Below are 25,749 nucleotides of genomic sequence, written 5' to 3'. Positions count from 1 at the left end.
CACACCGCATTGAAAGAGTTCACGTTTCCCAGGCACGTCCCTGTCCTCGCTCCCCTCACTTTTCACAAAACAAGTTTGGGTTTTGGGGTTTTTTTTAGGGCAGCCTTAGCTGTTTTCTTTCCTTTTTCCACTTCGATTTCTGTCAGTTCAGTTCAGTCACAACTTTTGATCGTTGACAAAAAAGCTGTGAAAAGGTGTAAGTCTACAAACTTGGCATAAAGCTTGAGGAGAAACAATGTCAACAGGGGTATCGCCGTCATCCAAGGCACGCGAAATGGATGTTCTTCGTACCTTCACAGAACTGAGCAGCCACAATTACGCTGCCATTACACAAGCAGGAACGAAAAATTACAACACACGTACCCTTATCTACGCAACCTGAACTAACACTTCTAACCCTTTGCCCTCGGTCTGCACAGACCATAAGGGTGCCCCAAAAGAAACTGTGTATTTGAAACTGCACCCTAAGCTTCCAGACAGGCTTGTTACCTTTCAGTGAGGTTAGGGTGATTACTCTTAATGTAAATAAAATATCAAAGTCAGGTGGGATTTTCCATACTGTTAAAACTGAGTTATAAATAAGTAAACGCCAGTTTCTCATGTTTATTACCAAAGAATTAGAAGACCTAATGACATTTATTATCCTAATATTTATGCCTTTCACCTGTTGGAAGTCACATATGTGATCTCTGGCAAAATAAAATTTCAGTCCATTTAATTATAACCTAATCACAGTGGTAGCACCTATTGAAATCACCTTTTTTTTCTAAAATACATCATACTGAAAAAGAGGCTTCACAGAAACACTCTTTTACTTGGAATCCTTCAGTTTCCTAAGAGCCCTCCTGACCTCCTCACTTTTAAATGGTTATCCCACAACTTAGTTCTAAGACTCTGGGTTTGCAGGAACACCAACTTCCCTTAAGTAACATGGCATTTTTTTGGCATACTGAAGAAATTCTCAGCTCTCAGCATTAAAAGGCCTATATGAAATTTCATCAGAACAACTTCCAACTGTCAAAGTGCTTAGCAAAGTGTGACTTCTCTTTATTGACAAGTGAACAGTTAAGAAGTCAAAAGATAGTTCTGAAGAACAAGAAAAGGACAAACTGAAATCTTACAAGACAGTTCTTTCGAAGACCTCTGAGTAAGATAATATTTCTTCTGATTCCTTAAAGATTTCAAGCAAGAATTATTTTGTCTAAGGTCCTTTCAATTTTCTTTGTAGCATGCACCAATGTGCAAGGCTTGTTCTTGACCTCCTCTCTTTAGTTTAAGTTTCTGAGTTACCGCCAAAGGCCTTGGAAGTTTACAATTACCATCTTCTACCTTTGGGTTGCAGCTGCACCAAGCAAAAAAACCAGCAGCACCACATAAGGAACTAGAAGAGAATTTCAGTATTTCCAAAGGTTCAGTCTTCTGAAAACTAGTATATCAATTAATCAGCACAACTGAAAGAGCATAAATATTTTCTGAGTGTCTTTCATTATAATTCTAGTTTATTCATTGTTCTTTCCTTTTCTCTTCCTATAACTGAAAAGGATTCATAAGCAAATAACGATGAATTTCTACAATAGAGCATGCAAGATTTGTGTCAAAGTGCAAGTAGATTTAGCAACTGCAGAAAGGAAAGTGCAGTTTCTTTGGGCATTTAAAAAAATTAAAAAATACATTTTTTGTCATGGATTTGGGAATAAATTGCTCATTAGAATGTTCAAGATCTATTCCACTGTAATTTTTCTAAGGTAGCAAAATACTACGTTATCAAAAGTAATATAATTCATTCTCAGTTTATCATTGATAAAGGCTAAATAGTTGTTTATCAGAGAGGAAGCTACTTGAAATCCACATGATGTTTTAAATATCTGATAAAACATTTGTATGCAAAGGAAAAAACCCACTGTAATATGGAAATAAATTATTATATAAAAATTTTAAGATTAAGATTTTAAGGATTATAATAATTACAAGGCAAGGACGTTTTCTGCAATTCTGATACCATACTGTAAACTCTGCAGTAGGTTTGACAACATTTGAAAAGAAAACTTCAAACCACATGAAATATTTATTTTGATATTCAACTCACTTTCACTCTGTTTTCGTATTTTCTGCAGCTGAAGTGACAAAAGAGTTTATATCAACAAAGCAAAATCAATTCATGTAGCTAGGGGACAGTGACCTTGTTCACATATAAAATTTATTTCAGAGCTCTCCATGAACTCAAGTTGATACTATTTATAATGAAACAAAGCTACCAGGATCTTTTGTAGGAAGTATGCAGGCTAGGGGAATGTTTTGACTCCTAAGTCAAGCCATGATTAGGCAGCCAATTCTACAATCCAGTACCATGCCACCCCAACACACCCAGCCTTTTAATCATAGATCATACTCATAATTTTGGGCCTGTTTTACCACTATTTACTGTAGTTTTATGAGTCTAATTCTATCAGAAGCAGCACACGCACATTTGACCCAAATGGATTTCTACAAAACAGAATATGGAATAATTACAGATCTAAGGATAACGATATGTACAAGTGGGAGGAAAAGAAAACAGGACTATGTACTTATGTTAATGTGACAAGGAAATAAAAAATGCAGGAAACCAAAATGGCACAGAATTAATCTCTTGACTAAAATATTTAAGGAATGTGTAATGGAAGCTTTTACAAAAAGGAAACATCACTTGATTTTTTTATTCCTCAGTAAAGACCCTGATTCTGTAGTGTGTTACTCCAGGGTTTAGGTCAAAAGAAATACATTCTGCTATACCATTTTCTACTAGAGCTGAAGCCATTGCTTCCCTTTTAACCCCCCTTCATCCCACTGTCAGGCACCACTGAGTTTACAAAGACTTTTTCCATCAAATCAAGCCTATTACACTGTTTACCACTTACTTTTTAACAAGACTACTAACAGTGATTTAGGATGTTCAGAAATCCAGTTTCTTCAATGGATAAATCAGGCAAATGTTTCTCTTCAACTTTCCATGGGTTTTTTTTTTTTACATTAACTTCTTATGTTATTTGTTAATTAAATTATTGACAGCAATGGCTTTAAATTTAAAAGGTTTTAATTAATGTGCATAAGCCACTGGACATCCTTTATCTGAAAATAACAGAGCAGATGAACAAAGACTTTTGCAAGGTAGAGACTGAAAGCTCCCTCTGGTAACTTGCTGCTACATACCCTGACCTGTGTGTCAGAAATGTCACCTGCATTTTCTGAGCACTTACTCTACATAATCAGAATGGAAGATAAAAACGCCAGGTTTAGCCATTGTTAATACATTAAAAATTGTTATTAAAGCCGTCAAAGGAAATGGCACTGAATCATGGCCCCAAGTTATAAAACAGAAAGCACTCATACTAACTGTACTATAGGTGCTCTTTTAATTGAATCCCACTGCAACACAAATTTTGTGACCAAATATATCTGTTAGAAAGCTAATACATGATCTTTTTTAAATTACCTGAGTTTCCTTCTTATTTGTTCCTTCTTCTGAATCAGATTGATGTTCCTGTTCATTTTCATCACTCTGGTGAAAGAAGTAGGAGAGGAAAAATAATTAAGCTGTTGAAAGCTTACTGGGTTTTTAAGGCATTCTAGACTTTTAATGTGAAAATCTAAGAGCTAACTAAAATGTAAAGGAATATATGGGATATATGATGAAAATTCTCAAACAAGTACACATTTTCAGCACCAGCAGGAGAGGAAAAAGAACTGGGCACATGGAAATCATGCTTTTACATAATTAGATACTGATCCCATGACAAAGAAAAGGGAAAGGGAATCGTCTGGAACATCAACTATAACCCTTCCATCTGACAGCAGTTTTTTTGGTTCTAAGTACATGGCTCCTTGAGTGTGCCAGACAATGAATGAGTCTCATTGTTACAGCTTTGGTAGACATGCAATAGAAAAGATTTGTTCAATTATTCCTATTAAGTTATGGTCATTACAGCAGTCTAGGATTCTTTTTAGCATTATCAATATAACTTAGACTTAATTTTGATTTTGCTCCTGAAAGCTTCTAAAGAGAGAACCAAAGAATAAATAACTTGAACAAGCCCAGTTTTACCAGAACAATTAGTTACATACTGCATTACTCTGAACTACTCTTTAATTTAAGTATACATACAGCTACAAGCTAAGGCTATAAATCGCAGTAACAGTTGTTTACTTACGTCTTGAGTCCAAAAAGAAACTCCTGTAGATCGTCGTTTTTCTCTTGGTCGCCGCCTTTCCCTTATAGACTTAGGCTGTGACTTATCTTCTTCCTTTTCTTCCTCTTTTTTGCCCCCTTCTGTTAATAACAACTTTCTTATTCATTTAAGTATGGCACAATCTGAATTTCTGAAAGTTTTCTGAAATACTTCTCAGTCTTTAAAATGCTTCCAATTAACATTTTTACCTGAAATAAACTCACTAAAGAACTTCTTACCACATACAGGGTTTGCTGTAATACACATTCCTCAGAACACAGCTCTAAAATACTGTAAATATTGTTCCAATTCTTGAACAGCAGCTGCAAAATACTAATTCCATCTCAGCCACCTAAACAAAATGTTGCAATGTAACAGTAATACACTGCAAATGGGAATTAAAATTCAGTTTTCGAAACTGTTACGTAACAATTCAAACATCCATGCCAGCAGATGTGTAAAAGTACAAAATAAGAGAAGATAATTCTTCAACACTCTTCATTTAATCTGATCCTCTGTATAACAAAGTTACTGATTTCAGTCAGTAATTCTACTCAAGTTACTGAATCAGTAACTCGAATTAAAGTGTTTCTCCCAAGTAACTGCGGCATGCCTCTGAGAGACCACACTGTATGTCAACAGCTGCCTCCTCCTCTGACAGGCGACAAATCAGGCACAACATCTCTCAGAATTATAGCAGGTGATTCACATTGAAATGAGGGCAAAACCCCTGTGACATCAGAGATAAGCTTTCTTCTGACCTCTGAATCACACATCTGATTCTCATCTTAAGATTAGATAAATCAGTGAAGTGTCTAAAGTGTGGTTCCATTAAATATTCTGAACTGAAAATATCCCTTTCCTTCGGGTTTCAGCTGCTCATGAAACCATGAGAGGTCCTTAAAGCATCAAAGCATCGTTCCAATCCTTCAATTCTGGAAGGACTGAAGCAAAACCTCAGTTATTTAGCAACTATTTAACCAAGTAAAATCCCTCCTCAATACCTGCACGTATTTAAATTCTGAAATGTGGTATTTTATTACAGTTGCTGCGTTAAAGCAGACAATGAAAGCATTATGTGGATACTGACAGCAGTGTATTTGATGTTTCTATGGCCCACCAACAGAAAATCCAGATTCACAGACTAAACCAGCTGCAAAACACCACCAAGGACAGAAGATCTCTTCTCCACTCTACATGCAAGTTCTGGAACTTCTTACAAAAGATGGGAGTAAGATCCATCCCCAGTGGCCTTACATATCTCACCCCATTTTGAACTACCTTTAGAAACATAAGCTGCCTTTTGTCAACTAAAACAAAAAAACCCCCAACCCTTCACAAATACTATTCCTACCTCTCTCACTTTCCTTTGTTCCGCTCCGAGAATAGGCCGAAGTTATACCTATAAGGCTGTTTGGTCTGTTTAGCTGACTTGAAGCTGAAAGAGAGCTAGCAGAGGTGGACAGCGAAGAGGTGGATGATGAAGAAGTTGAAGTCGAAGTTGGTCTGTAGCGATGATAGGGCTATTCAGCAGAAAAATGGCAAAATTAATTTACCAAGATTAAACAAATGTAAACCACAGGGTATTAAAATATCTAAATATGTAAATAATTCTTATAGCAGTACCAAAATTAAAATATTAAGAGTTGGAGTTAAGATTCCCGTAATTTCTCTACCTAAAGAGACCCATCATGAAAATACCTCTTCAACAGTTCGGGAATATCTTTGTCTATAATCATCATCTTTAGTTTCAGATTCTTTCTTTTCCTCTTGCTTTTCTTTGTCTTGCTTTTCTTTCTCTTCTTTTTCTTTTTCTTCATTTTCCTGTTCTCTGGTTCGCGTGGGACGACTTCTTCCTATAGTTTTTTCAGCTTCTTGAAGATCTGTCAGCGTTACACCCTGTGAATACAGCCGTCAGCCAACATCATGTCAATATATCACATCACATTATATAAATACATACTCAAAAAACCCCAAAATTCAGATTAAGAAAATCAATTATATCTATTAAGAAATAATTTTACCTATATATTCTACCTATAAGGTTTCCTCTCAAATCTTGGGACCAAACATGTCTCTTTGATTAGTGACAAGTGCTTGCTGTAATGAGATCTTCGACAGGTTCTCCAGCAACACAACCAGTACATACTGATCTCGTAGAAAATCATACAGAAGTAATTTAAGAACGCACTAGAACCTTCCGATAACATCATAAGCACACTAATTATTTTTGAAAGAACCCTAAAAATACAATACCAGAAATGTTGATACAAATTCACTCACTGCAACTGGATCTTTAGGTCAACAACACATAAAAAATTGACAGCACCAGAGAAACTTGCAACTTAATTCTTATTTCCTTGTTATTCTGAGACTAAAACCTAGTACCATTTAGAGCTGACCTATTCTGTTACTGTCACATCCTACCCTGGGTCAGGACTGCCCTGGCTGCATTTCAGTATGAGGCAGTTGTGACAGAAATTGGGAAGAACCACCCAATATATCAGTATGTAAACGCTGAAAAGACGACATACAGTTAGATTCTAGATTATTAGTAAGTAACAAAAAACTCTTTTCCTTAGTATCCTTCTGTGTCCACAGAAACCAGGTTGAACGTATTTTTTTTTTATGTCACGGATCTTACTAGCTATCCGTATGTGGGTCACCTCAATCGTATTATCTTTAGGAGTCCATGCACAGAAAAAAGACTTAGAAATGGAAGTAAATACAGTACACTCTGCCTATATCTCAGGTATGAAGGCTTCAGCCAGAAGCATATAGGTGTTAGTTCTTGAAGAATCCAAAGTCTTACATTTAAATATCTACGTAACATCCGATACAGAGTAAGCCATTTTACCATAATGCAATCAAAAACTTCCTTTCACAGTGGAGGAGTCTGTGCCTTCAAATTTGTATGAAGTCACTCTTCAGTGATTAGAAAAAGCAACTTTCAGTACATAATGAAAGATCCTAAAGCTTTCAGGGAAGAAAGGAAAAATATCAGAAGACGCTTTATCCCATCTGGTACAATTTGTTTCATACCAGGAAGACCCATCAGCTTATTTGGAGCTCTACTGGGAAATTAAAACTTCACTGTACTCAGGGAGCTACATGGGTATATTTTCATAAATGTAGAAGCTGTAACAAAACTATACCTGTGTAGATCTTCTAGACTGTCTTGCTTGCCTGGATCTAGCTTTTCTTTGGGACTCTGACTCTTCATCTCGTACTGGAGTGAGGTATGATCTAAAGAGTTAATTACAAATAAAATTGGCAAATGGTAATTTTTGTACAAATGAATTAAATTGTCAGAAAAAAATCCCACAACATGCTGTGACTGAAAACCAAAGCAGTTAGAAGATCTTAAACTACAGAAGATGACTTAACATTTTGGACATTACATTTTTCATCCACACCATAATGATCATCGAGATAACAGCTTTACAACTCAAGTAAAATCCAGTGTTTTCCTGCTTAATTTAGATTTGGTTTTACCATTTTCTCTAAATATAACTTAAGCTTTTTTGGTATTTCACTAGTCCGTTAACAAAGGGGTAGAAGACCTCAGAGATTCAGCCAGCTACATCTTTGTACATAAAATATGTGTGTGTGTGTATTAACTTTCAACATAACTTGTAGGCTTTTAGAAAAAGCTAAATGTACTGCTAATAGAGAAACCCAAATTATACCATCTATTGCACCCAAGATTAAAAATCCTTGAGGAGGTGGTTACCCTATTTTCACGTGAATCACCCATACTTTGAGTAATCCACCTCCACTTGAAACAAATGTGCTTAAAAATTAATCCTCATGAAAGCCATAAAAATCCTGCAGAGTAAACAGGTAATTGTAATCAGAGCCAAAAGGCTGCTAGAGTAGACAAAAAAGGCCTGGACTCTTTAAAGAAATTCTCCAAACCAGGTAACTGGAGTAAAAAAGGAATGTTGCTGTAATGTAACTTATTAAAAAAAAAAAAAAAAATTAAAGAATTATCTTTTAAAGGTTTAATCTAAGGATTAGCTAAACATTAGAAAAATCTGAAAAAGCAAAATCAGAAGGTTGCTAAAAGGTTACTTAAAACAAAAAATATCTGAGCTTTAGATCATAAAATTAGCTACATTAAAAATATTAAGAGTCAGATTCTGTAATATTTTCTGATTGTCTATATTTTTAAATGTATTTTTAAATAATAAAATCTTGACTGGCTAGTGAATGTGAATATTTTAATAATATGAATAATTGGCTAGTAATTGTGTTCGAAAGTTATCACCTTCTAACTCTTAAAACATTTATCTATAGAAAGAACAGTTCTTTGATCACCTATGTATATATTTGTTACGCTTAGTACACACTAAAAACAGTTGTAAAACAATTTTAAGGTTTTAAAATATCCTTCAGTTACACAGACCTATGGATTAGTACCCATGTTCTATCTCCACTAAACAAATAACCCCCCAAAACACAGGAAAACATTTATAAATAGCTGCTATATTTACAAATGTAGAAGCATCCCCCATCTTTATGATACATCTAAAAAAAAAAAAAAAAAACCAAAAAACCCCCCAACATTATAGTAATTTGATTTCCTTATCCTGTTCTCTTGAAAACAGCATTATTGATAGATTTTCCATTTTCTAGAGCCCTGGACCCTATCCAGACTGGAAAACGGGCGCCTGTTAGCTGCTTTAGCTAACATCATCAGAAATACTACCTACCTAGGATGCTTTGATTGCAGAGAGGGTGTAATCCTTAGGGCTTCAAAATTTCTACAGATTACTCCTTATAACTTGCTCTTTAGTAACTGGTATACATAACTTACCCTCCAATAAATCTGAAATACTTTACACCTCACTGAGGAAAAATGACAACTCTCAACTTACCAGGTGCATGCTACTGCTACCTGTCAGAGCAGAAAGTGCCCTTTCCTAACATCCCTTGCATATGCCTTGATTGAAAGATTCAAGTTTGCCACTCTCTTCCTGGTTTCTCTAAACCAACCCTAAAAATTAGGAAAGTATAGCTTCTTCAGCTATTTTAAAAGGATGCCACCATTACATGCATCATTACTAAGAATACCTTATAATGGGTTTACTTTTCAAATATCCTTTCATATACTATTCCAAGTGTACTTTCTAAATACACACTTTCAGTCTATAAATATGGATTAACCGACTTCATTTCTTAAGAAAATATTTAGCATATAATATTTCATATACAGACGAGCTTTCCATGTGCATATGAATATACACAGATACACACACGCACATATATATATGTATCTGTATATGTACAGATAGATATGCATGTGCTGATAGTTAGAGCACTACCTTCTCACATGCACACAGTTATTATTCCAGTCTTGCTCATTTCTAAGACTTAACTGATCTCTTAATATGCCATCAAGAATGCATCTGCAAGAGCATATTACACAATCAGCCCAGAATTAGATAAAAGCAAGGAATTTCAAGCCAATCGCAGGTATCCAAAACACATGTAGTATATGCGCATTAGTATACACACACTTGTGATAGCAACTGAGACAGCAAAAGCCTTAATTCTAAATTTCGTTGCTTTTCTAGCGCATGAGACTGAAACAGCATTTGCATTTTAAAATTGGAACTACTTCTGAAAAAAAAGATGCATTTTGTTGGTTTTCCTTTGTTGAGTTCCGTGAAATTTCACTATGGAAAATGCAGGTTTCGACTCCGGTTGTTACTGAAATGGGCTGCAAGCACCTCAGGGCCTAAACAGGCCCAAACCCATGAGAAATATTTAAATATTGTTGCTGACTTAGGTGAATCAAAAGAATCCAGGTTTCTCCTGTAACAATGAACAGTCATCACCTCTGTGCACACAGAGATACACACATCTGGCACTGATACAGGAGTTGCAATTTCAAAACTACTATAGGAGCAACACAGAAATCTGAACTTGCATTTCAGCAGAAGGGTTAAAGGATAAACTTATAAATATCCAGAAGAATAACCCAGGGAAAGCTAACAGGAATTAGCAACCTTATGAAATACTACTTTTGCTTCCATGAACAGCAGGTAACAAGTCTATAGAAATGTACATATGCACCAGTCTTAACTCATCCTCCATGTAACTGTAACAGAAGAAACACTGTATTCTAAAAAATAAGATTTACATCAGATTCTTCTGAACAGCTCTTAAACCACTGCATTACAACCATGTATTACGTGTCAAAGAGAAGAGACCGTAAGCGATGCAACGAAATAAGGAGAATGTGTTGGGTTCGATACTCTTGCCTCAGTAGTGCCAGGCACGCAACGTGACTGAAAACACACTACGTTGCAACGCACTAGCATACCGCCCCCGGCACAGGAGCTCAGTCAGCAGCAGTGCACTTGCAGCGAGTCATTAATTATTGATTTCCTTATTTTCAGTTGAGTATTTTCACAGTTTCATTAGTGGTATTTTTAAGAAGACTCATTTAATCTCTTGGCAGAAACACAAATACACGAATGCTGCATACCAAATGTGAGCCCGAGGCCAGTCAGAAATACACAGTATCAAAGTTTAAGTTTCATGAATGGTCTCTTACCAGTACTACACTTATGGAAACTGAGGCACACTGCTAGTTGTTTCAATATACAGGAAGCAAAGAACACTGCTTTACATACTGTACTATCCAAATCTGTGGTAACCAACACATTCCTTTAAATAAGAAAAAAAATAAAACTTTGGTATAAGAGCAACAGTACTCTTAAGACCTTTACACACCTCCGTCTCTCCCTGACCTCTGATGTTGAGGACACAGTGCCAGAAGTAGCTGTAGTCATGGCTGTGGTAGTGGCTGTAGCATTTACAACAGATGGTGCAACAGGAACGGTCACTGCTGTAGGAACACTGTCCTTTTCTTTCTCAGTACTATCCTCAGCCCACAAACGATTTGAGGTACTACAGCGTAACAAGCAGCAACACAAAAAAAGAGAAAAGGAAACAGCTAAACAATGAAAGCACTTTACTAAACAACTAATAACATGTAAATTGAGGGATGGATTTTTTTTAAAAGCAAACTGAGAAATGTCTCTACTGTGAAAGCTCAACTTGAGCTATTAAATTGAATAAATTAAGAATTGAGCAGTCCACAATAACTGAACTTTTATTCGTCACACACTTCTAACATTGGATTTATTCTTTTATACCAACATGGCTGTCACTTCACAGTAGAAAGCCACTCACCATTTTTGAGCCAGATTGTATAAAATTAAAACGAATTTAATGGGAAAGTGAAAAAATCCAGAGCCCCAGGATCTACTAAACAAGAACGCATGCACATACATAAGCACACAGTAGACCTGACAAAAACCAAAAAAAGGAAAAGAAGAGGTGTGCTGGTGCTATTACCTGCTCTGTACACCCGCTGAAGTAGAACCCGTTGTACTCTTTGTAGTAGTGTTTGTGCTGGCAGGCAGTGTTTTCTGAAGACCAGCAGAAGAGGTAACTGTTGATGCAGTACTTGGAACATTAGAACTAATCAAATCATCTTGTCTTCTACCAAAGGAGCCACTGAAGGAGAGACATGGACAACAGATGCATTCGTATTACTTATCTTTGCTATTTAAAATATCACAATGGTGTAGATGATGATTAAATTCCTGCCCGTGTATTCTGTGTCTCAGTTGAGTCTCAGAAACTTCTGGCATAAAAGAAGCATTTTCAAAAGCCATTTTCTTCACTATTTCCTTGATTACAAACTTTCCATTTATGACTTCAGAGAGCAGCAGAAGTGTCTCTTAGTCCTGGCCATTTGTCCAGAGGAAGAGGAGGCAACGAATGGAATTTCACTGGTTTAACTGTGACAGTCTTGCTCTTACCTACTCTGAAGTATTCATCTAGGGCCCCATTTTTAAACTGCTGTTTCACCCACACTGAATATCTCAGAAAATACAGAATTTTACCCCACAGCTTGTCAGAAAAGAAAATGTCATCAATATCACTCCTCTTATAATTTTCAACAAATTAAATGTACTACCTTTTGGGGTTTTTTTAAAACTTTAATCATTCCCAGAAAGATTAACCTCCCACTCATGCTTTTTCCTTGCTGCTGAAGCTGTAAAGAAGATTCATTGGTTCCTGCATCTTTAGTCATTGGTTCTGCCTGAACAATTTTTGCACTACCAGGTCAGGACACTTGCCCGTGACTAAACCTCAGAATCCACAGTTATGACAGACAGAGCATCATATCACTAACTGCAAAAGACAGATAGAAGATGCTTCTTTGTCATTCAGTAATTGATCATTTTTTGTATTACTATCCATTCTAAAATGACAAAGAAAAAAATAACTGTACAAGAACAACTCAGAAATACACCACTAAAGCACCACATGCAATTTAAAAGCGACGGGTACATTTTGTTTGAAGACTAGAACACTAACAGTGACAAAAGCTAACATTCAAGATTGTTCTCATGTAACAACTCTTGGTATTTTCCAACCAGGAAACCTGCGCAACACCCTTCCTAAACCTAAAGTTAGGAAAATTGAGTTTTCTTCTTAAGGCAGGAGATCAACAAAGATGTAAGACGCATTATGCCATATGAAACAGCCCGACTACATGCCACTGACAGCATCAGTGTCAAGACAAAAAACCAAGTTAAGTATCCCTCACCACAGACATCATCAGCACATATCAATATGCAGCTTAGCTACCTGAACAACAATCTTTTCTTTTGATCTATTCATTTTAGGTATGTATTGCTCCACTAATTGCTCCACTAATTCAATGAAGAACTTTATTCACATAGCTACATTTAAAGTACACAATCGAGTAAAGTTAATCATGTACATATTTTCAGGATATGATTTCTTCTGAGAAAAATCCTGCAAGATAGGAAAGGTACCACCCACACACCCCTGAAAATGATTTTCATATTAATAATTATTTACTTTGCATTCAAGTTAGCTTTATGTATGCATTCTATGATGCTGACACTCAAGGCAGGTGTGGCTATAATCTCCCATAATGGAGAGCAGCCCAAGACCTCTGACACTATCATGCAAACCCAAAATTCGATACAGAAAATTATTCTTCCCATTTTCTTTACAGAGAGGAAGCAGAACTACTTCTATTCCAACATATAAAATAGTTATCTTTGGCTACTGAACTAATCTGGAAAGAGTCAAAAGAACCTCAAACTGAAATAAGCAGTAGGAAAAAGGAAGCATATAATTTTAATTACACTGCAGTTGCAGCAACAACTTAAGCCAGTAAAAATGATGTAGCTTTAAAATCAGCATGAGCATTGCAACAGCATAAGTACATACTCTGCAATTACTATGAATAACATTTCAACATGTCACCATCCAATATTAAACTGTCCTTACCAAATGATTCAGTACCTAATTTGTTTCTTTTAATTTGTAAGCTTATTTTGACAAAAAAGAAAAGATCAGAGAAATCCCCACACCTTCTTTGATAACTTGTGTTTAACGATGTAGGGCCTTCATTCAAACTGTTTTTCTTGACATCTTCCTCCCATTTTCTCCTGGTGTAGGAACTGCCACCACGTATTGAGCTAGCAGACGAGTCCCTGTAAAAAAGAGATTTTAGCAAACTATTATTAGAGAAGATTGTTCTTGACGTGAGCTAAAAAGGAGTTTCAAATTAAAGATCAAAAGCCTGGGTAACACACAAAATAAACATAACTGTGCAGAACAGGAATAAAATGACCTTTACGGACAATCATTTTCAAGCTCCTGTGGAAAAATACTACATTCACACTAACACTCTTAGAAATATAATAGTAAAGTAGCATCAAAAGAAAAATTGCTCAAGAGGATTTAATCAACATGAAATCAATCATCATCTTTTATCTTTTATCCCTGCTGGCTTTGTTTTTCCCAAAAAAGGAAAAAGAGGCTTTTCTGTTTGCTTCTGAGATTACCCAGTGCAATACAGGGAAAACTATTCAGGTTTTTTTAGGAATTGATTTTATGTAATTTTTCATTCTTGGATGCTTTAAGTTCAAAAGCTGACTAGCCTTTAGAACTCGAGATACTGTAGATTAGTAAACAGGACAGCAGTAGCCATTCCTGAGTAGCCTGCCACGCATCACTAGCTGACATTACTTTAGGCATTAGGAATTTGTAGCCTGTTGTTGCAGTTTATAGGAGCAAGAAATAACTTTGCAAAAATCTACTTAGAAAAAACTACCCTGAAAACTGATACCAAGATGCAAAAAACTAATTTTCTAATGGAAATGTCAGCTCAAGATTTCAAGCCAAGTTCAGCTAGAAGGAAGAAAAAAACCCAAAAGGCAACCAGGTGTGCGAGGGAAAATAAATTAAGATTTTGTAAAGATTTATTTTATGTTCAGATACCTTCAGCTTTCAAAATTTAACTCTCTTCGCACAAAAAATTTATGCTAGCACTTCTGTGGTAACAACTTCAGAAAAGTATCAGGCCAACACAGTGTTATCTCTAACCACCAAAGAGAAACACAAATTCTGAGATACCATCTACCACAGAAAGGTCCTGCTGCATGACAAATTTTCTGTAGTTACTGAAGGTTTCCTTTTGCCAAGACACTACAGACTTCAGCACTTCTGCTGTGGCACTGGCCACTCGACTGAGGCTGGATGTCTGAGATTTGTCAATCTAAAAGCCCAGCTGAAATTCATCTTAAAGTCCTTTACACTACTCAGAGTAGGATGTGAGCTGGATTACGCTACATCATTGATAAGCTAGACAAGCAGGTGTTCAGACAGGTAGAACAAGAACCCAACATTAAGATAAGCAACAAGGACAGATAGTTGGAACAAAAGCAGAAACCTGAATAATTTATTAAGGTACCTTTAGGGCAGATGGTTAAAATATCTTACGGCTTTAAGTAAGTAAGCTGGGTTGCCTGCCACACCATCATACACTAGGCCTTGCACTGGTGCCTAAATAGGCTGGCCTAAAAGCAGGCTCTACCTCTGGTACACCAAGGAATGCAGAAAGTTCTCGGGCCAATTGTTTGGTCAGCACTGGGACTAACAAGACTGAGGACATGCATTCACCCAATGCATATGAGGAAAAATAGGCCACTGCTGATACCCATTTTTGGAACTGTGTCTGTGAGTAAGCCATGATGGTTAAGACTGGCATGTCAAGGACACAAATAAACCTCAACACTGGAGCAAAATTGAATCCCTTTGTTATAAGCAATAACAGCTTCTAAGAAATCAAACTGCACTAAAATATTTATCCCAATCTTACGTATCATCTAGTTAAGACACTTTTGGAGAACAAGAGTTTGTGAAAAGATCCCAAAAGACTTAAAAATTAAGTAATAATAATGTCTCATATACAGAAACAAAAACTGGCTAATAAACTCAGCCTCAAAGAATACAGTACTCCAGAGAATGACAAGCACAAACAGAAACTCCTAACTGCCCCGTTACAGTTATACAGGTTAAAAAAACATCAGAGATGCTAACAAACTAAGCGGAACTTCAGGGGAGGAGTGAGAGCTGGAATATCCCTATTTCGAAACAGAATTTATCACCCAGAGACTAATCTTAGGCAACAACATTCCGCAATCATAAGAAATGCCAATATTTATCTTGTGTTTGCGCTGAACAGAACCCTTCTCAAGAGTAGCAACAAAGAAGTGCCTCTTCAGACATAAAGACTGTCAGTCTTATAGACAATGATTATAATAGTACATTTTGAGCAATGAGAAGATTTGCAGCTCCAGTCATCCAACACTGAGCTCTCTAGACAGGATCCAACAGAAACAAGCCATTAGAGAGATTTTAAGTTTTGTACTACGCATTCTGCATTAACTGAAGAAAACGTCAGAGCGAACCTCAATAAAGGAGAAAAGGGAAAAACAGGGAGGTTCTGAAAACGTAAATATGCCATGAAAGTACGCCAAATCCTAACAGCTAACAAGTTATTATGCACCTGAACTTCTTGTTTCTTTTACGCTGAAAGCTACAAAATACCAGCAAAGAAAGTAAAAATGTCCAGAAGAAGATGAAAGGTCAATATGTAAACAAGAAAAATAGAAGAATTGCTTGTCTAACTTAACTGTGGTTTTGTAAATCATTGCTGCTGCACAATAGTTTTAAGCAAAGACTGTAGGACACAGTATTTTATTAATATCAAAAAGTAATAATAGAGCCCAGTAGCAGCACTCCATGGCTCAAGACAAAGAAGGAAAATGTTTCTGGCACCCTGTGATATCTTAAAGTTTATGACTTCATATTTTGGATTTTATTTACTCCCCCAAGAAGAAAACACTCATTGCCCAGTTCTGCTCTTGTCAAAGAATAATTTGGATTTTGAAAAGGGTCATTATAATCTACAAGATCAAAAATCTTCAGGAATTGGATTACCCTATGACTTAGCATAATCTATGGAGCAGGGTAAATGCAATAAATTAGCATCGTCTTAAAATCTGTAAGTTTGCCAGCCACTCTAAAATTATGTATTTTTATATTTACAGGAATTGTAACTTCAGAGTTACCTGTTTTCTTTTTCATCAATGTCAGAGGTACTGGCCAGTCGTCTTGGTATTGTAGGTGCAACATAGGCAAGTCTAGTTCCTTTCCCATCTTTCTCCTGAAAGACAAATATTTTTTTATTGTTACTATTATTCATTATATTGGATGGAATATCATAATTATGACAACTTCAGCTGTATTTATAGTGAACCGATTATACAAAGGAGTTTTAAGCTTAGGTAAATATCACGCAGACTACAACAGGAAAAGGAAACTGTTTATGTCTTCATTCTAGTGATACAAATGACTTGATTTCTCTTTTTTCTGCTTTGCTGCTGAAATTCCAACCCCATTACTGAAAGTAACTGTTCTAGTAGTTTTATGTAGTATAGCACAGTAATTATCCTTAACCCTGAAAACACTTAAAACATTTGTACTTGAAACAGAACCAGAAGTTCTATGCTGCTGAGTTACCTGTTCCAAATCAGTCCTTCACTTGGTTCAATGTTTAATTACAGAACTAATTTTTTAAAGATAAAAACTGACTATGGAACACAAGGAGAGACTCCTTTTTTGTAAGATTCGTTCAACATCACTCTCCAAGTGATGCCGAAACTATCAAACCTCTAATCTCGCTTAACTGTAAGCGAGTTAAGCATTGCAAGTCCTAGCATTGCAAGTCCTAGCATTGCAAGTCCCAGCAAGGGAAAAGCCCCACACCTGTGTACCACGGCACCAGACAATGAAGGTGCATGCTACACATTCAAAGAGACTATGCAGAAACTGCATAACTTAACTTTTTGGAATTACGGTAAAAAACAGATGCACATTACAGTCTACAGAGAATGTCTAATTTCTACAAACATCTTAAACGTCTATGCCAAGTAAAGTAGATCAGTTCCTCAAAACGTTGTGTCACACTGAAAACGATTACCTTTTCTTTGTTGTCCAGTGAAGAGGAAAGTCTAGGACTTGAAGCAGAACGCATAACACCTGCAGAGTCCTTTTCTTTCTGTGCTTCTTTGGAAGCAGTAATCTCTGCAAGTGCACCATAACTACCAGTTTTTCTAAGACCTAACCTCCATGAAGCAGGAGATTCATCTTTCCTCTCTTCTTCTTTGGGAGAAACCTTGGTCGTAGATGTTGGGAACTATAAAACACACGTAAACGATACTACCTTAGTAATTTACACTACCTACGGTAACTGAACACAACTGTTTTTAATAATCATAGAAGTGTTGAATTCGTAGGGGAGTTGTGGTGAGAGACAACCTACACACTCTTCTCTTGAATTAGTTGATGAGGTAAAAAATGTAAGACTGGTCAAGGTATACTACGGCTCTAAAAGTTAGCTTAGAAAAACTCACACTTTGTAATGCACACTGTGATCATGAGATGCAAACTTACATGCAAATCCAGTATCAACATTTTGATTAAATATGTTATTTTGCAACCTGTGCACACCAGAACCTCACCATAGATTTTTCACCCTTAGTGGGCACAAGAACAATGCCAGTTTTGCGCAAGCCCTGCCTCCATGATGTAGGATCTACTGACTCCACGACAGGCATGATAGGAGGAATGAAATCATACTAAAGCCAATTAAGACAAGACAAAGATGAAGATTGAAAGGATGGAAAACAGAAACAAAAGGTTGTTTTAAAACCACATAGTTTGTTCCTATGTTTATGTTATGTAGCTCTTCATTACAGCACAAAACACCAAAAAGCAGCAAGAGACTTATAACCTTAGTAAGAGATTCTTATTAAACACAACACTGAGGTTTAGCTAATTCAGAGACAGGATTACAGTTTGCACAGAAGAGGACAGCAAAGCCTGTTGACCTGACAAGGCCCATGGCCTAAATCATCACATGGTTGAGAACAGCAGAAGATTGACACTAACGTATCTCTTACCTTTCTTATCTTCTCATCGTATTTCATTCGTATCCCTTAATCACTTTCCATGCTAGCTTAGCCATCAAACCCATACTTTTGAGGTGCAGACCTCAAAAGGCAGGTGCAAAAGTAGTGTGCAAGATCACACATATAGTCCTGTTTTACCTTCAATAGTAAAACCAACTTAAAGCCTCTTTGTTCATCGATAGGAGCTGCAACTTCTTCTCTAGATCACATGTACATGCTATGTTACAAGATGATCAGTCTTGACATAAATGTGCATTTATCTTGTAGTTACAGAGGGCCCGGAATTTTTCACATATAGTATTAGAAAGATAACTACAGTTTACTTTCAACCTGCATCTTCCACCTTTTAGTCCAAAAGATAAGCCATTAATTACTGCATAATAAAATTAGAACAGTGCCAATGCATCAATTATTTATAAAAGGTTATCATTCAGTTTAAAATAATACTTTTCTTCTTCTTATAAAGGAGTTTTTTCTTCCCCATACATTGTTATTTAATCATGTACCAAAAAATTATGTCTGTTAGCCTATAAAACTTTAGAATATCAAGCCACATCCCAGCTAGCAACAATTTGGTAATATCCTGTTGCTGAAAGTCATATAGCTTAGAAGGCTTTTCAGTAATACAAATAAATTGATTGGAAGGGACAACTAAGAAACCTCAAGATGAAGTTCAGAGAATTAAAAGAAAAATGAAGTGACTGAACTGTTAAATATCTTAGAATCTCCAGCATGCAAAGATAGTTAAATGCAGTAAAAAATTTGGATGGAGAGCACATCAGTTAAACAGTCCAACTGTCACAAATGCTTGTATCACTGAAATGATTTAAAAAAAAAAAAACAAACAACTATATAAAATAGGCTTATTTCCTTGCAGTAAAATTCACACTACATATTTGAATTCATTCCTGTTAGGCACAGTTAGCAAACCAGCAATATCTTCCCTCCCTCACACATTTGCTAGGGTTTGTGTGAAGAACTTGTGACTCTTAAGAGTTTTGTGCAGCACCTGAGCAATGCAAATCCCATGACAGAGAACTGGAATTCCTTACTGAGACAGCAGGAACTGCTGAAGTTAACATCACAAGATCACCCTGGAATCTAGCAGATACCTAGAGAGCCCAGCCACAAAGCTCAGCAAGGGGAAACAGTCACTCCTGCCACTGGGCCATGCTGACAATTCCCCTTTCACCCTCATGCTTTTTTGAGATAAATCTTGTGGACATCAGTTACAATGATTTTTGTAAAGCTGCTCTTGGGATCAGGAAGATTAGCCCAACCCTGTTGTACATTATCACATAATATGATGCAGTTTGGCAATATATTTCCTGCACCTGTTACATTAAAGTATATTTTGTAAGATGAATCACCATTAGTTTTATTGTGAATACGCAAGTACAGCTACAATTAGCCCCCACCAGCTAAATACAACACATCCTATACACCCAGCATTACGTCTTCTCTCTGTACTGTGGCTTCAGTGTATCATGGCTGCAATTTCTTCCCAAAAACACTTTTCAGAAGCATCAACAGAGGGTTACACTTTGATGATGATGTTTATAGAAAGCTGTCATGATTGACAAAAGAAGCGTTACTGGCTTACTATCCAGTTTGCTTAGATATTCCAGAAGCTTGACCTGCATACCACCTTCTGACTATGCACCTTCTGACTATCTGCTGTAATTTTTTGCCCCCAGGCATATGTATCCTGCCTTTGACAAACAAAACTAAAATTCATTCCAATTAACTTTTCTCACCAAGCTGTAAAAAGCTTCCTGCATGCAGCATGGATTTCCTAGGTGTTTTTGAGCTATGCACTGAATCAGTAACTGGTCCCAATTCTCTAGCTCTTCCACGAGGCCCAGATCATACTGAAGTCAGGGTTGGAACCTACAGCACTCTCCACTTCTTATCAGGTATCATTTTCAACTTCTGCATCTAAGCACTAGCTGAATGCTTCTAGGGCCTCCTGAAAGTACCCTAGTCACACCTGCCTCCCTTGCCTTAACTGCATCACAAATATAGGCACAAGAACAGCGGTATCTAAAAATTTTGGAGGATTCTGGCATAGAAAAGACTTTCAAAATCGAACAATTTCTACTTTTTATACAATAATCAAGAAATGTAAGCTTATACAGAAGAAGAGAATCTAAAAACATGAGAAAGGTTATTTTATTTTACCTTCTTAACAGGTGATGTAGGTGCCCCTTGGCCACCGGCTACTGAAGGTGCTGTCACAGCTACCGATGCTGATTGTGTATTTGTGTTATTTGCATTATTAGTTACAGCTGCCAAGGTTTTGGTTTTATCTGCAAAATAATTCACAAGATTTTTTCATTTTTTATTCACTATTTCTTCACTTTACAACACAGAGCTGAATTTCTTTTGCACAAATCTGACAGTCAACTTTCCTGACAGCATTTCATTATTTGTTCCAGTATTTTCCCCCTCACTCCCAACCTGTATCTGAGTTCAGTCTATCTTTTTTCCATAACACTCATGCATATAATTTTTTTTTTTGTTACTCAGCAAGTGTTAAATACTCAGAGATGCAGAGACAGAACCACAGAATCATTCAGGTTGAAAGTGACATCGGGAGGTCATCTAATGCAACATCAAGCGCAAAGCAGGGTCAATTTTACAGCGACCAGGTTGCTCAGGGCTTTGATGAGTCAAGTCTTGGAAACCTCTAGAGACAGAGATTCCACAGCCTCCCCAGATGGCCTGTATTTTCGTACATGGCTAATGACCGTAAACGTTTAACAGTAGGAGGTATGTTGGCATGTAATAGTTAATTTGAACGTCAGAGGATGCTAAATCAACATAAAACATTTATTCTTGGATAACTGTGTATGTTGAGCGCAAAGAAATAAATAACTGCACAGAGAATCCAGTCAGGGATTCCAGGCAATAGAATAAGCCGAGGCAAGGACTTGCCTTCCAGAGCTCTGACTTTCCATTTGCTTCATTCCTTCTTTGTCCCTTGTTTTTCCTACCTAAGTTTCACTGTCCACCTACTCTATCGTCCTCTGCTTTGTCCTTCCTGCCCACATTTCTTCCTCTGTCCTTTGTCTGTGTACCTTAACACACAAACATACAGACAATGTCAGGATTGGGATACAACATCTGTTGTCTCTTTGTTTCCTTGAGCTTCAACATCTCACAGATCATTTCTGTTTCACCTAGTCAAATTGTACATTCTTTGGAGTAGGATACTACATCCTATCTGTGCAACATGGAGCATCATGGGGTTCAATCCCCATTGGTTTGGCCCATATCTTTATGTCTACACTACTCACACAGCACAGGAGCAGTTAATTTAGAAAGTACACAACACTTTCATACAGCGTTCTCATAGCTAACATTCAAATTCAGCAAAGTACCAGTCTATGACTGGAAATGGTATAATTAAAAGTGTTGCTGTTACACACTTCTTTTAGTTATGGACATAGTGGAACAGACTTTTTGAATAATTATTTATGCAGTAAATACAATTTAAAGAAACCAGCTTACATGACTAACTGTGCACTTAACGGAAAGTTCTTTTTAAACACAAGTGAAAATAAATGGTGGTAAACTTCTAGGTCATGGTGATAAAAAGTTCAACAGGGCAATGCAGACTGACAGTACGATTTGAGATGATGCACGGGTAGATCTGCTGGAAATTCGCAAGTAATACAGCTTTAAAATACACAGAAAAAGTTATCAGGAGTGAAAGCATGGAAGGCAAGAAATGGATTTTTCACAAATATATTCTGAAACGATTTCAAGGACAGCAAGGACCTAGCCATATGCATGACTGAACTAATGCTGAGTGACTTTCAAAAAACATTAACTACCTCAAATAAAGTAAGCTAATAAACCTGGACTGCTGAAAATTGTATTTTTCAGTTTGTCTCTGCCCTTTAGGAGATGAGCTTCAGAATCATATTTCTTTTCTTGGTCTTACAGACAGAAGTATATTTATTTTTAAACTGTATTCTCATATAAACAATGAAACACAATATAATTTTTAGAAAACCATTTCCAATATCTCCACAGATTAGAATCAGTTTCCAGTTCTTCAGACTATTGAAATATGTTAAAATATTTTACAAAGAGAATTCTCCTTATAATCTTAAGATTTTTTACCAGGAAACCAACTTAAGCTGAATAATGGGAAAAAAAGGAAAGTACAAGCTTGGTATTTAAAGATTCAGCTCTACAGAGCTTAAAGTCTAGCTTGCCAAATAAAGTATGATAAAGCTTTGTTGATATTAAAAACCCCAAAGTTTACGTAAATTAATTCTTGTGTCACAGTCAAATTTTCCTGGCACAAACCATCTACTGGTAATGAAGAGAACACAGTTACCAGAGTTATAAAGTTCAGGAGACATTACAGTTAGTTCAGTGACCAAGAAATCACTACACGTTATATATCAGTGTCTGTAAATAAGGGATGCAAGTATACGAGGGTGAAAGGGTGATTACAAAGTTTGACAGACGTTTTTCCTGCTTAACACTGAAATGTTGGTTCATTTCAAAACACAAAAATAATTAAACCATAATATATAGTTTGGTTTAATAACTTATTTTTATTTCTGCCTACAGTAGATATTTATGATATATTTGGTTAGGTCAAAAATCCCTCCTTAATCTTTAAATTGGAAAGAAGGTTTTCAAATGAGAACTGACAGCTTACCCAGAAGAGTTACTTATTTTAAAAAGCATAAGTATAAAGTATTAACAAGATATTTCTAATGACTTCTATGTCGTATTGTTGCACTATAATTCTATAATTCTTTATTTGGATCGAACATATATCTTTAAACACTGATTGTCTCACGTGTTTTTTGATTTGAAAGAAAAAGATGCTCTGCTGTTCTTGCATCACTACTTGCTTTAAGACTCTGATAATTGTTCAAGAAATAAAAAAACAATAAATCCATTGAAAAGAGAAGTACAGTGATGTGTTTCTTGACATATAATTCCAAACTTTTCAAAGAACATTCCTCTTGAAATGATGCTGTATATGAAGTAACTGTTAACATCTGAACTAAAATGTTTAAATTTGAATTTAAATGTTTATTTCAGTACACTCTGAACAGTAATGCATCATTACTTTATGAATACCTGAGCCAAGATTGCCAGACTCACTGGTATTTACTTCAGGATGGCAAGAACAAATGGGAATGTTTTCACTTCTGCTGTTCCAATCTCTATACCAATTCCACAAGCAACCACTGCTATAAAAACTCCATTTCTGATTTGATCTTCTAATTTCTTTCATGATTTCTGACATGCTACTTAAAGCTTATTCCAACTATTTAATTAAAAGTATCAATTGTGAAATATCAAATAAGTAGGTTAACAGCTTTAACCTAAACAGGCACCAGTAAAGACATTTTTTCCATATCTCTTTTATGATCTGACTTTAGACATTTATGTACTTGCTTTAAAATGACTCGAAGCTTAGTGAAATGCAGATAAGTAAGTGAAACTTAAGATACTAAACTCTGTATCATGTGATAGTAAATAAGTAAATTTATAAAGTGAAAAGTTAAACACAACACTCCAAAAAACATACCTGTCTCTGCTTCAGATTCTGAGTCATCATCTTCTTCCTCTTCACTAGAACAACTGGATTCATCCTTCTTTCCCTCTTCTTCCTCATCTGCTTTTTCTTGCTCCAAAGACTCTATACTAGATGCATTCTTTTCTTGCTCCATAATCAATGTCTCCTTACTGAGTTTGAAAGGAAAAATACTTACTAAGTCCTGAAAAATTTACTGAGGTCTGTCAAATAGGACTTTGTGACAGTTTGTAAACAACTTTTTTTTTTTAAAAGCTTATTATTTTTTCCACTTTACTTACTTTTTGAATGTTTTCTGTGTCTGATTATTATCCATGTTGGCTGTGGATTCAATTAGGGGAGATTTCTTTTCTCGTTTTTCACTGTGAAGCTTCAAAGCACAGAATGATGAAGTTAAATTGACAGAATGGTATCAGTGTGACAAAACTACAAATAGAGGGAAATCTTAACTACTACAAACACTACAATGTGCATATGCTTTCAAAGTGCCAAAGTTCAAAATGCTAAAATCTCAGAAACTATTATTCCAAGTAAGTTGTTCATTGTTGATGCTTCAGATCATGCAATGCCTGCTGGAGCAGGCAAGCAGAAGAGCACTTCCCTTTTCCAAGGCTTTTTGGTCACCCTAATTGATCAAATAAGAGCATGAAAACTTAGATATGACTGTGGCATTACCTGAATTAAAGCCCCAAATCAAACCTTTGTTTTTAATCTATATGCTGCTCTGAGCTGTGTACCATAATCATACATATAATAAAGTAGTTCTTCATGGAGAGGGTGGTGAGGCACTGCAACAGGTTGCCCAGAGAAGCTGTGGATGCCCCATCCCTGGATGTCTTCAAGGCCAGGCTGGATGAGGCTTTGAGCAACCTGGTCTAGTGGAAGGTGTCCCTGCCCATGGCAGGGGGGGTGGGACTAGATGGTCTTTAAGGTCCTTTCCAACCCTAACCATTCTATGGTTCTATAACATACATATATCTTTATAAGCAAAAGGCCTACCAGATTCTGCTTCTTTTGTAATTCTTCTAAATAGCCCAGAATATCTTCATCTGCCACATCAAATGCTGTCTGCCCCTAGAGAAGGGGAAGAAGTAAAACACCATAGTTGTACAGCAGAATTTACACATAACAGATTACGACGCCTTATCACATGATGATGCAGGTACGGAGTACATTCAGAGAGAGAAATTAGATAGTATAAGCCAAGCTCTATTACAAACTGTTAGTCTGTAAGTTGCTGGAAACAATTTTGCAATATTACTTTTTTTGGGCAATTGAAACGGAAACAGCTATACCTGATAAGGAAACTTTTTAAGAGAGAAAAAAATTACTTCAATAAAATTTTGGTATTTTGAAGGAAGAAAAACTGTATTAAGGATAAGAAAAGAGATTGAAAGAATATGATTCTCACAACCTGGTTTCAAACAACTATTCCAATGGCAGTTGTATGGATGGATACTGGGTAGTTTCAGTATCCTGCCCATCTCAGACTACCACATACACATGTGCAGCAAGCTCACTACCCTAGACTTCGGGAGGGCACACTTTGGCATCTGCAGGGAACCTATTGGCAGAATTCCATGGGATG

At 36.3% G+C, this 25,749-nt stretch overlaps 1 protein-coding gene across 1 annotated transcript in view; it reads right to left on the bottom strand.

Annotated features, from left to right (window-relative positions):
• The window catches only part of PPP1R12A (protein phosphatase 1, regulatory subunit 12A), a gene marked incomplete at its 5' end in the record, with an annotated part of 43,383 nt that extends 18,148 nt beyond the window's left edge, over positions 1 to 25,235 (bottom strand). The window contains 14 exons of the mRNA XM_010152445.1: positions 3,473 to 3,538; positions 4,188 to 4,306; positions 5,560 to 5,728; positions 5,907 to 6,104; positions 7,361 to 7,451; positions 10,950 to 11,126; positions 11,577 to 11,738; positions 13,640 to 13,762; positions 16,688 to 16,782; positions 17,599 to 17,814; positions 20,771 to 20,898; positions 24,156 to 24,313; positions 24,443 to 24,531; positions 25,161 to 25,235. Coding sequence (XP_010150747.1) covers positions 3,473 to 3,538; positions 4,188 to 4,306; positions 5,560 to 5,728; positions 5,907 to 6,104; positions 7,361 to 7,451; positions 10,950 to 11,126; positions 11,577 to 11,738; positions 13,640 to 13,762; positions 16,688 to 16,782; positions 17,599 to 17,814; positions 20,771 to 20,898; positions 24,156 to 24,313; positions 24,443 to 24,531; positions 25,161 to 25,235 — 1,866 coding nt within the window. The remainder of the gene's footprint in view (positions 1 to 3,472; positions 3,539 to 4,187; positions 4,307 to 5,559; positions 5,729 to 5,906; positions 6,105 to 7,360; positions 7,452 to 10,949; positions 11,127 to 11,576; positions 11,739 to 13,639; positions 13,763 to 16,687; positions 16,783 to 17,598; positions 17,815 to 20,770; positions 20,899 to 24,155; positions 24,314 to 24,442; positions 24,532 to 25,160) is intronic.
• Positions 25,236 to 25,749: the final 514 nt, after the last annotated feature.

This window comes from Eurypyga helias, unplaced genomic scaffold (assembly GCF_000690775.1).
Source record: "Eurypyga helias isolate BGI_N326 unplaced genomic scaffold, ASM69077v1 scaffold26095, whole genome shotgun sequence".
Classification (NCBI taxonomy): domain Eukaryota; kingdom Metazoa; phylum Chordata; class Aves; order Eurypygiformes; family Eurypygidae; genus Eurypyga; species Eurypyga helias.
Note: the sequence above shows the minus strand (reverse complement) of the source record. Positions and strands in the feature narration are given on the sequence as shown.